This window comes from Nicotiana attenuata, chromosome 8 (genome assembly GCF_001879085.1).
Source record: "Nicotiana attenuata strain UT chromosome 8, NIATTr2, whole genome shotgun sequence".
NCBI classification, from domain to species: Eukaryota; Viridiplantae; Streptophyta; class Magnoliopsida; order Solanales; family Solanaceae; genus Nicotiana; species Nicotiana attenuata.
This window is the reverse complement of record NC_031996.1, coordinates 1,158,517-1,170,755: the sequence shown is the minus strand read 5'-3', so window position 1 is coordinate 1,170,755 and position 12,239 is coordinate 1,158,517. Positions and strand designations below refer to the sequence as shown.

Here is a 12,239-nt window from a genome sequence, read left to right as displayed (position 1 = left end):
ATATTTTGTACTCTCTTTTTATTATAGTGGATTGTTCATCTCCGTTGTGGACGTAGGTCAGTTGACCGAACCACGTTAAATGTTTGTGTCTCTTTTGGTAGATTTCTCTTTTGTTGTGTGATTTATGTTGTTCAAGGTTTGCTTTGCTAGCTTTCGCATGACACCTGATTTTTTCGGTCCTAACACAAACTACTATCATGTAATACTCCCTCTGTTCACTTTTGATTTTTGTACTCCCTTTAAGAAAAATAAATAGAGTAATTACGGTCTTACCCATAATAATGATAACATTTCAAAAAATCTTGGGAAATGATGTGAGGAATAAGTAGTTAATGGTAAGGGTAAAACAAGAAAAAATATTGTCTTTCTCTTGATAAGTTAAAATGGACAAGTAAAAATAAAAATATATTTTTAGTATAAAAGTGAACGGAGGAAGTATAAATTAAAACGAACGGGGTACTTGTTTGAGTCAACGACGTTACTTATTTTTTGGGGCTAATAAGCTAAATTTGATGTAATTATTTGTAAATGTAAACACGCGTATAATTGAACATTATACAATGCTTAGCAATATTATTTCTTCTTGAAATTAAATTATCAGCATTTTATCGTACTATAACGTGATAAGCTTATCATCCTACAAAATAGAATAAAGAATCAAAGGACAACACAAAGAAAGCAAAATGGCAAAAGAGTGGAAGTATTAAAAATTAGCACTCCCTTTCTTTTACAATGATACTTCTATTTGCACATTTTTTTGTTTACCATTTGGCATTTGATATCCGCATGTGGAATCAAGATTAGGGGTGAGCGTCCACGCAGTTCGGATTGCATATGAAAATTACGGTTCGAAGAAATGGCAATCCAAATCCAATCCAAATAAGTTCAGATTGAATCGGATTTTTTAAGTTCGATTTCAAATTAATCGATTTGAATATTTTGGATTTTCGATTTTGAGCTTATAAGTTGAGATGTTTCTTCTTTTTACAAAAATGAATATCCAAATGAAGTAGTCATGTTAAATTACGTGAAAAATTCCTCGTTCTCACTGCAATCATCCAAATAAAGTATTCAAGTAATGAAATTATTATCAACAAAATACAATAGAGACATTAATACGACCGATAAGAAGTAGAAATAGGATAACCATGTCCAAATAGAAAGCATTCTCACAGTAACTTAGTAATTAATATTGAATATATGAGATAATATATAATGGATAAAATATTTAACTTATTACTATTGACATATGGATAATGGACTAAATATAAAGTATAAGAATTTCGAATTTTCGGACATCCAAAAATTCTAAGTACCAAATCCAATGTTTCAATTCTTGATATACAGATAGCACAATCAATAAGCTTCCAAATACTTTCGGTTTTTCTAGTATGTATTCTCATTTGAAACAACAGAAATTTTCTAGTAAGTATTCTCATCTGAAACAACAGAAATTTTCTAGTATGTATTCTCATTTGAAACAACAGAAATTGTACAGTACAGTAGATCATGACAATATATGTCAATAACCAAAGCTTTGATAACAAACATGGTCAAGTATCTTTCCAGTTTTTCCCAATAAAAACAGCTGTTCAAACATCGGTGCTATAGCGCAAGGGAAAACGACGATGTAACATCCTTTGCAGCCATCTCCTACGCGGCTCTGGGTTTAAACAAATAAAACACTCTCTTTCTTCTGGATCCCTTACGATATCCAAAGCATCTAAATACATTGCACTTGATTGTGGGATATCCTCCATCTCATTCAAGCACTTCACAACAGAAGATATAGATAAATCGGGAGTACTAACAGTCACACAAGTCTTATCCACGCTAGGCTTTGACACTCGTTCATTTGTGAGTTCAACGAGTTTACCTACACAAGTCCTCAACTCACTCATCCATGATGCTGCAATAGGCTGAGACTTCACGGCAGGCTGCTGAGGAAGTTTATAAGATACGGGCATTGTTTGGCGACCATAGTCACCTTCTGATGTAGTGCATGTTTGACGTTCAATATCATCTAATTCCACCGACAACAAATCATCATGCGCATCAATTGACTGTTCCATGGATGCTTGACCCAGTTCTTGATCAAACTTCCAAGGGTTAATACCAACTTTTCGGTCTATGCTACCGCTCATATAGCTGAAAATTGCAGGCGAGTTTTCCTTTTTGACTTTCTTAAATACAGGACATATTCCTTCACTTATATGACGAAGCAAATGAGTAGTTCCACTTCGGGTTGAAGAAGTAAAAAGTTTATGGCAATGATTACACTTGCATTTTTCACAAGTTCCATCCTCCTTTATGAGCTTTGTGAAGTGTTGCCAAACTATAGATCTTAATCTTCCTTCTCTTTTTCGTTTCTCACCTGTGGTTGCTTCAGTCAGACTGGTTATATCCACTATGGCGTCAGGACTTGCATCTACCATCTAAATAAAAGCAACCACATTACAAATATGAATCAATAGAGGAAATTCAAAGCAGCTGCTGCACTTAAAACATTTAACACGCAATCACACAAGATAGTTAATTACAAAAGTAAGTGTATCTCCAAACTTTGAGCCCTTAACATGTCTCAATAACTTCCACTGCATGTTGAAAACATGTACAACTTCATTTAACAAAATATCAGTTACAACAGGTCTTATTTTTGGCTAAATTATTATGAAAATGAGCCTAAAAGAAGATCCTATAATTCAACACCATATACAAAAAATGGAAGCTGCACCACATGTTTTAAAGAGGATAATATATGCTATCACAAACCATGTGGCGAACCATTGCCTTTTTGAGAATGCATAATACCTTCTGAGGCACTAAATTGACTATTACAGTGTACTTTAAAGAGTTGGACTTGAAGTTTTATCTATGCAAGGATCAAGTTTGACATGTCACTAGTTGCATATTGGTTTCTTTTGTACTTTTCAGAGATAAGCATTTTTTTAAACTAACTTCGTCACTCTTAAATCAGCGATCTGATTTATGGAGTGATTGATGATGACTAACTTGTCTCAATATTCATAAATGTTTCACTTCATACTATTCCCACGGTTCAGCAAGATGGAAACTCAATGACCGATAGCGTACTAGTACCATGAGGGAAAGGTGAAAAGAACCCTATTTAGGGAGTGCAATAGAGAACCTGAAATCCGATGCGAACAATCAGTCGAAGGAGCAATGCTTAGAGCCTTTACTTTATGTAAAGTGCACTCACTCTTTTGCATGATGGGTCAGCGAGGAAATGGGAACAGCGGCTTAAGCCATTAGGCGTAGGCGCTTTCCAGAGGTGGAATCTTCTAGTTCTTCCTATTTGACCCGAAACCGTAGTTTCCTGGAAGAAAATTTTGCAAAAGTTCTCAACGTTCCATTTCTAAACTTATTAAATTATTCGTTCCATTTTTCCTGGGGAATGGAGAACTTCTTGGTGGAGCGCACTTTACCCCCATAGTGGCCTATCCGGCGCAAATCGGATAAGTCGGACCAGTGTATGTTTCGGACACTGGATGGTTAAATAAAAAAAATTAAACAAAAAAAGTTTTTCATTTCGATTTATCATTTCACCTACGACAAAGTTACCATTCGAAGTTGCTTATTTTTAAAGTACATGACTTAAAATTTTTTTTTTTTTTTTTTTTTTTTTTTTGCAATCAAAGCCCGAATAGGCTCAAAATATGATCCCAAATCCATCACTGTAATCTCCAAAATCAGCTGAAATCCAAATTTAAGCTAGCTTTCATGAATCATTAGTGTCCTAATTCGAAATCTGTCTGCTAAGAGCTAGAACACAGATGAAACAAATGAACTCAAGCTACACTAAGAATAAAAATAACAACTTTTTTCCTTTCAATATCGACTCATTCATAATACAGAAAACTAACACTCAAAATGCTCATTCATTTACTTGTCTTTCACAAAATTGATGTGCAATAGCGGGGAATTAAGAGGAGTACTTACAGGAGAAGAGAGAGGTAAATCAACCGGAACAAATTGCAGGCGGCGCTGGTCAATGGCGGCGGGCTGCGAGTTGTTAGGGTTTGGTGGGGACGCCATAGGAAGACAACTAGAAGCGAAAGGAATTGAAAATCGGGCGTTGGAGACCCTAGTAGAATGGAGGATCGAAGAAGTGCGAATCGGAACGGGCCCAAATGGGCTCGGAGAGAGGGCTAAACGAATCCATGTTTGGGCCTGAAATGAATTTCGGGCTTGCAGTTCGATAGCCCGATTCGCCCATTTTCAGCGTTGAGGGCCTCAGTCGGATAAAGTCGGTCCGTTGCATAAACATTCTTCAAGATGGTTTTAGAAGCTCTAGTCTTTATTTATTTTTTTTATTTTTTTTTCCTTTTAAATCTTGTAGTTGTGTTAGAAAAAGCTATCTCTATGCATTATTCGCTTGTACTAAAGAAAATTAAGGCGTGGAAAACATACTTCAAATGTTCTTAATTGCATTGGCGCATGCAACAATTTTCGTAAGCAAACAACAACAATTCAGTGGGATCCCACAAGTGAAATGTGGGGAGGGTAATATATACGCAGACCTTACCCTGGAGGACGGAGAGGTTGTTTCCGAAAGACCTTCAGCTCGAGCGGAAGAATAGGGACAAGTAAATAATAACGACAGTGCCAGGAAAATGATATCAACAATGTAAGGATCAGAGAGAAAATAAATGAAAGAAAGCAGCAGTAATAGAAATAGCCACAAGCAGTAACACGGCAGGGTACTAGAAAACTGAAGCAGAAGATATTACTAAAACAACTTTACTACTGGCATTCTAAGAATCGAAGACAATGGAATAGTCAGCTAGCCCTAATAAACATGGAACAGATCAGAAAAATACACGACGACATATTACCCTTCTACCCTAATTTTCGACCTCCATACCCTCCTGTCAGGGGTCATGTCCTCGATAAGCTGAAGTCGCGTCATATCCTGCCTGATCACCTCTCCCCAATACTTCTTAGGCCGCTCTCTACCTCTTCTCCTACCTGCCAGCGCCAGTCGTTCACACCTCCTCATTGGGGCATCTAGACTTCTCATTCTCACATGTCCGAACTATCTAAGCCTCGCTTCACGCATCTTATCTTCCATAGGGGCCACACCCGCTTTCTTCCGAATATCCTCATTCCTAATCTTATCCAACCTAGTGTGCCCGCACATCCATCGCAACATCCTCATTTCGGCTACGTTCATCTTCTAGATATGAGAGTTCTTGACTAGCCAGCGTTCTGCCCCATACAGCATAGCCGGTCTAACCGCCGCCTTGTAAAACTGACCTTTAAGTTTTGGTGGCACATTCTTGTCACACAGGACGCCAAATGTTAGCCTCCATTTCATCCACCCCGCCGCTATACGGTGTGTGACATCCTCGTCAATCTCTCCGTCCCCTTGAATAACTAACCCAAGTTACTTGAAACTCCCTCTTTTGGGGATGACTTGTGAATCAAACCTCATGTCTATATCTACTACCCTGACACTATGCTAAACTTGCACTCTAGGTACTACGTCCATGCTTAATTGGATGACAAAAGAACAGAAACAATAGAAAATTACTCCATATAAAAGAAAAAAAAAAAGATGAAAAAGAAAAGCAGGTCCCACCAATGAGACAGATCAACAAACCAACGTCAAATGGAAGAGCTTAGAGCTAACTTCAATTTGAAGCCAATATTGATGTGCAACATCTGCTACTAGATTTTGAATCTTCACTACAGTGTTTAAACCCCAATATCAGATAACCATTTTATTTATAAATTAACTTCTAAATTTCATTTCTCAAAAAAAATACTTTACCTCAAAATGCCTTCATATCCAAAAAATTTCACTGCCCGAACATCCTCCTCGTACTACTTCCCCAACTCCCGCAGATCAACAATCTTAATCCTATGTTTTCTTCTCATTTTTACTGGCTTTTTTTCTGGGTTTATTGTAATTTTGAGACGGGGTTTAGGATACAACTGTAAATATGCTAAACCCAGATCTGTTTCTGTTCTTTGGGATGGAACTTTGAGTAAAGGAAATGGGCTTTCTGATGGAGAATATAAGAGGCAAAAAGTTATGGGCTTTGTTGGAATTCAGACCGGGTTTGGATCGGTTGCTCGCCGGCGGTCGTTAAGGCAGACTTGGTTTCCCTCTGATCACCGAGGGCTTAAAAAGTAATTTCCTTTTTTCTATATCTAAATGTAAATATTTTTTAATGGACTAAGTTGTATGGGTTAATGGTGTAAAGATTTTAACATTTTAACTTGCTCTAATTTTTAACTTGCTCTGTAGGTTGATAGTGTAAAGATTTTAATATCTCGGTAGGTTATTACTATTGTTTGTTGCTTTGTTTTCACTTTTCCTTGAGCCGAAGGTGTACCTGGAAACAGCCTCTCTACCTTTATAAGGTAGGGGTAAGGTCTGTGTACACACTAACCTCCCTAAACCGCCCTTATAGGATTACACTGGGTTTTTTGTTGGTAGGTTATGGTGTAAGATTTTGGTTTCACATGTTAACTTGCTCTTTGGATGCGAATGGAGCAGAATTGATTCATTAACCGACCCCAACTAGTTTGGATTGAGGCATAGTTGTTTGATTAATAGATTTTTAACTCTCTCTACTCCAATTTCAGTTTATCTATTTACTTTTGAAAGCCTTGGGGTTGCTACATTATCTTTTTGAAAAAAAAAAAGGCAGGTTCTTTGCGTTTATGTAGCTTTAGGGACAAGGATGCAGTAGGTATACTTACAGTATACCTTAAATAATTTTTGAATATCAGCAAGATATGGTGGTACTACTTACTACACAGTTTGTTTTCTTTCTAACCAAAATGAAAATCTATTTCAAACAATTTCATGTTCTTCGAATAATTTGTCTTGTGCTGGCTATTTTATCTGACTGTGTCCTGAAACTTGGCCGACAAGAACTTATGTGGAGTTTACCAATATGTTGTAGATTATTAGCTTAAATAAAGCATGCGAAAATGGAATGGAATGAGACATAACACTTATAGTAGAGTCACTAAGTTCAAGAACAAAAGAGAAGGAAAGAACTTACTGGCCGGAAGAACTTGAGAGAATAAATTCATCAGGCACTTCTTTGAAAGTTGTTTTATTTTTTCACTAAGAACTTCAACAGACACTTGAAGCATGGTTGATTGAAATCCTGATAAATTTTCAAAGGTTTCTATAGTAAATTCTCCTATTCAGCTCTTCCTCTTGAATTTTGAAACATTCTCTCTAGCCTTTTCCAATAACCTTGCCTATGTGTATATGCATTGACCTGTCAACTACTTGTATATGTATTTGTTACTACCCGGTATTTGTGAAATCTGCTTGACTGTATTTTGCTGGATCGGCTGATTGATTCAGGTTAGAAGAAGCCACTGGCTTGGCTTTTAGATTTGTTATTGGTAGAACAAGTGATAAATCGAAGATGTCAGAGCTCAGGAGAGAGGTAGCAGAATATGATGATTTTATACTATTAGATATTGAAGAAGAGTACAGTAAGCTCCCATACAAAACGTTAGTTCTAACATTTATTTTTCATTACTTCCTTCCGTTCGTGATTTACACTTACGCAAGATGCTTTTACAGCTTAGCTTTCTTCAAAGCAGCCTATGCACTTTACGATTCCAAGTTCTATGTCAAAGCTGATGATGACATATATTTACGGCCAGGTAGCTAGAATTATGAAGCTTTGTTATTCTTCTTGTTCTTTACTTGAGGTCTGAATGAAATGATTAACATAAATTTTATGAATTCATGTTGTTTTGATATTCTATGAACAGATCGTCTTTCACTGCTCTTGGCCAAAGAGCGGTCTCACTCACAGACATACCTTGGTTGCATGAAAAAGGGTCCAGTTTTTACTGACCCCAAGCTCAAATGGTTAGTCTGATACGAGTTTCCTATATGCTGAGACAATCGGCAAGATACTGTTTTCATGTTTATTTGCTCTAAACGTGCGAAAGGCATTCCAAGAAGTGGCAATTTTGTTGTATTTTGATGGCTGAAGATTTTTACTGCTAGTGAGTTTTGTACACACTTGACACAACAGATCTCAGAGGAAAGAGTACTTGTGTTTTGGGAGTTTACTAATGTTGAAGTAGCTAGAGAGCTACTAAACAAACTCCACTTATCCTAAACTACAACTCGATTCCTAAACAGACTAGGATGCATTATTGGCCTTCTGAAAGTAAAATGACCAAAGCTGGTGAATAGGATATTAAATGCACTAATTAAGACTGCACTAAACGAAGATAAATTCCAGGCAGCAAATAAATTAAACCATCTTCGAAATTTCAGAACTCCTTTAATGTTTTATGCTACTCGATTATTTAATGGACTGCACGGAATCCAGTGGATCATTTTTGTGTACTTTATTTGTGTGATGTCAATTTCAAGTCTTGTTCTTGCTTCGTATGTTAACATCAACTTCCATGTCAGTACCAGTACACTGACTGATACTGAGAGAAGCATTCTTTGGGAAAGATCAACACTAGTTTCCTGGCAAAAGTTCTGAGTACATGTCAAAGATATTTCTCTGGCTGAACTGCAACTTAGAACCGATTGAAGCAATAAAATACAGTTAGACAAACAGGAAAGAAGTTTAATTATCTTTCTTTTAGACTGAGAGATGAAAACATTAATATACGCAAAAGGTTTCCTGACTAAATTTTGAGTAAAGGACGAAGATATTTCTCTTGCTCAGGGAAAATCAGAACGAATTGAGGTAACAAAATAGAGTGAGAGAAATAGGAAAGAAGCTTTTCTTCCTTTTTCTATTTTTATTGATGTGTGGGTATTTTCTTTGTTCAGAATGTACTATCTTCTTCTCACTTTTCCTTTTCCACTTTCTCCTTTTTTTCTTTTTCCTTTGAGGGCTAAAGTCAACAGTGACAATCAAGACACGAAAGCTTAAGCTTGTTAGACTTAGAAGTGATTCCCGCCTCCCAATTCGGCATACAAAATGCATAAATAATCTTAACAAATGTGATGTCCGTAGAACTGGGTTTGTCAATCGGAAACAGCCTCTCTATCTCTATGAGGTAGGGGTAAGGTCTGCGTACACACTATCCTCCCCAGACCCCATTTATGGGATCAAACTGGGATTGTTGTTGTTGATGTTGTTGTTGATGTCCGTAAAACAAGATGCCCAAGCTCATTCCCACAATTGTATTTCTGAAGTTATGATTCTTGTTTTAGGTATTGTCCCCCTCTTATTTATTTACTTATTTATTTATGATCATTAGCAACCAACCCAAAATATGATCATTAGCTGTTTATGCCTGTTAATAGATGTTGTAGAGTTTGTGACAATGATGAGAAAAAGAAGATGTAGATGAATACTTACCAATGACTAAATGTGAATAAAAATGTGTTGTTGTGTTGTCTATTATCAGGATTATTGTTGTTCGTATCCTCAGTATTTTCTCAATGAATCTGTACAACTACTACAGGTATGAACCACTTTCATCTATTCTGGGGAAGGAGTATTTTCTGCATGCTTATGGTCCTATTTATGCTCTCTCTGCTGATGTCGTTGCAAGTTTGGTTGCCCTGAGGAACAACAGGCAAGTGCGATTTATTCAAATATTTCTGTCACTCATTTGTTCTGAAGTGATTTTTGTCATCCAAAATTTTGTTTTGCTGTCTATAGCAGTAGGAGGAAGCTTTTGGTGTTTATGATGTAAGACTTAATTCAAGAACATCTGCTAACTATTCACAAATTGCTGCTTCTCTTTTTCTCCAACTTGAGTAATGGTTATTATTTTCTGTATTTGTCGAGTAAGAGGGTCCTGAAATAAGCTCACCGTGCAGGTAACATGAAATTTTAAAAGATGTAACTACTGGAGTAGCTTGTTTCATCCGAGCTAAGGGTACTGATCGGAAGTCGAGCATTGTTAAAATATAGGGAAGAAAGAGGATGCGCAGGCAATTTTTTTGACATGATTAGATGATTTTGCTATAAAACTAGAATTATCAAAGACAGACAATTTTTCAGTACATTTTGCAGTTATAATTCTTAAGTTGAGAATATATATGGACCTTTGGAAGATCACAAAACTAGATTTAGCATGGAGATTTTTATTTGTAAAAATCTGGATATGTTTTAATTCTTAAGTTGGGAATATATATGAACCTTTGGAAGATTACTAAACTAGATTTAGCACGAGTTTTTTATTTGTAAAAATCTGGATATATCCTTTCAAATGCGCTTTTTTTTGCCTATCATTTCAAATCACTGTTTCTGGGATACATTTCTTTGTTTTATTGAGCCTTCTGCCTCTGCTTGTTTCTAGTCAAAGGGAGTGATCACTAATTAGTTATTCCTTTTTTCTACGAATTCTCAGTTTCCGAATGTTTAGCAATGAGGATGTTACCATTGGAGCCTGGATGCTTGCGATGAATGTCAATCATGAGAACAATAAGCAACTATGTGAACCAGAGTGTACGCCATCGTCCATTGCTGTGTGGGATATTCCGAAGTGTTCAGGTCTGTCCTCTAATCTTTCTTTAAGAGAACCAATCCAATATGCTCTCGTGGTGTTCAATTTGTTGGAACACATAGCAAATACAGTAATATTTTCGCTTTGGTGCATCCTGGATGATGAAATTTGAACGTTCAGCAATGCAGATGGAAAACTGTTTGATTTTGTCTATTTCCTATACACGGTACACATATTGCTATAAAGAATATCCAACATGTACTATTAGCTAATAAAATATAATAGTGATGGTGGAAATAACAATCTTATAATGTGATTCTGTTCCAAGGCTAATGTACAAATACATTGGCTATTTGGACACTTGGTTTCTTTATCGTTATCTCTGTATTCTGCTTGCACATTGTCTCGTCTCAAAATTCTATGAAACACCAAATAATGTTTCTACAAGATGCCCGAAATTCGTTTAGTATGGTTAACCAACAAGGTAGCATAACGCCTTTTCCGTAAGCACTACTTTCCCTAGTATCTAGTGCGATTAGCGCGCCACTGAACCAGGTAGATGACTTTGCAAGTAATTTGATAAGATTTCAGACATTGACTATCTGATAGCATTCTTTCATTGATTTTATCCTTTAGGTCTGTGTAATCCCGAGAAGAAAATGTTGGAACTTCATGCAAACGACATCTGCTCGAAGAGTCCCACTCTACCATCAGATGATGAATAGATCCATCCGGTTTTTCTCGGGCTAATGAGCTTAGTCAATGTTTACCGCTGGATTTTAGTTTCCACTGAAAGTCATATATTCATTTTATAAGCTGCTTATGAGGTAGACAAAAAAAGGGGCAACACGGTGCACAAGGCATACGGCGTTCACACAGGATCCGAGAAAGGGCCGCTGCTTATGAGGTAGCTATAAGAAATATTTTTTTTTCCACCGATGTTGCACAAAACTTATATGGAGTTACATGGACAGTGATCGATGATTCATATAGTCGACCCCTTTGCTTGGGATTGAGGCATAGTGTTGTTGTAATACTACTGCACAAAGTGATCAGAATTTTGATAGTAAAGGAGCTTCTCTATTTGTTACTGTCTGTACCTAGTTTTGAGAGCATGATATTGTCTGCCTTAAATTCTCATTCGTGTTAATCAACTATAATTATGTGAGTTCTTAACAAAAACTGTCCCTTTGCCAAAAAGCTTCAGTATATTTAGGGGTGTTCATGGTTCGGTTTGGGTCGGTTTTTCCCGGAAAAAAAAAACCAAACCAAATAAGTCGGTTTTTCAAATATTGGAACCAAACCAAATCAATTAAGTCAGTTTTTTATTGATTCGGTTTTTGTCGATTTTCGATTTTTTCGGTTATTTATCGATTTTTTCTTAAATATGAGACATACACTACCAAACGCATATTCCGGCGACTACATTTTCAATGTAACACTATCAAACCAATTGCTCTTTGAGAAATTTATCATTTACCAAGATATATTGATGATAATTGAATCAAATAGTGATGAATAATTTAAGCACTCAATTAAAAATTAATTATTTTTAACATGAAAAAAATTCTTGTACTTAGCAAAAGAAAACTGTCAATCAAACTAGAATGTAAAGGCAAAGAATTTAGATTATTATAATAGCAAAAAACTAGACTAAAAATACAAACGACTAATATGGACCATAAAATTTTAGAAACTTTATATAAAAATATACATATATATATATAGGTGTAATAATAAATTTAAATAGCTACTTTTATAGTCGGTTTGGTTCGGATTTTTTTCGGTTATTTTTTTTATTAAAA

At 36.0% G+C, this 12,239-nt stretch overlaps 2 protein-coding genes across 2 annotated transcripts; one reads left to right on the top strand and one right to left on the bottom strand.

Annotated features, from left to right (window-relative positions):
- On the bottom strand, window positions 1,289–4,284 carry LOC109230722. The gene is made up of 2 exons (XM_019396128.1): window positions 3,961–4,284; window positions 1,289–2,435 (listed from the first exon to the last, which is right to left on the bottom strand). Exons 1-2 carry the CDS (start codon window positions 4,054–4,056, stop codon window positions 1,593–1,595), a joined length of 939 nt encoding a protein of 312 aa, XP_019251673.1. The 5' UTR covers window positions 4,057–4,284; the 3' UTR covers window positions 1,289–1,592.
- LOC109230721 (probable beta-1,3-galactosyltransferase 14) lies at window positions 5,538–11,525 on the top strand. The gene is made up of 7 exons (XM_019396127.1): window positions 5,538–6,156; window positions 7,355–7,507; window positions 7,580–7,662; window positions 7,774–7,873; window positions 9,445–9,558; window positions 10,339–10,481; window positions 11,071–11,525. Exons 1-7 carry the CDS (start codon window positions 5,801–5,803, stop codon window positions 11,157–11,159), a joined length of 1,038 nt encoding a protein of 345 aa, XP_019251672.1. The 5' UTR covers window positions 5,538–5,800; the 3' UTR covers window positions 11,160–11,525.

Coding starts and splice junctions, on each gene's coding strand:
- LOC109230721 (XM_019396127.1), top strand. CDS start 5,801: ATGCCTTCATATCCAAAAAATTTCACTGCCCGAACATCCTCCTCGTAC. Junction 6,157..7,354: donor GATCACCGAGGGCTTAAAAA/GTAATTTCCTTT, acceptor TGATTGATTCAG/GTTAGAAGAAGCCACTGGCT. Junction 10,482..11,070: donor GGATATTCCGAAGTGTTCAG/GTCTGTCCTCTA, acceptor TTTATCCTTTAG/GTCTGTGTAATCCCGAGAAG.
- LOC109230722 (XM_019396128.1), bottom strand. CDS start 4,056: ATGGCGTCCCCACCAAACCCTAACAACTCGCAGCCCGCCGCCATTGAC. Junction 2,436..3,960: donor ATTTACCTCTCTCTTCTCCT/GTAAGTACTCCT, acceptor GCTTTTATTTAG/ATGGTAGATGCAAGTCCTGA.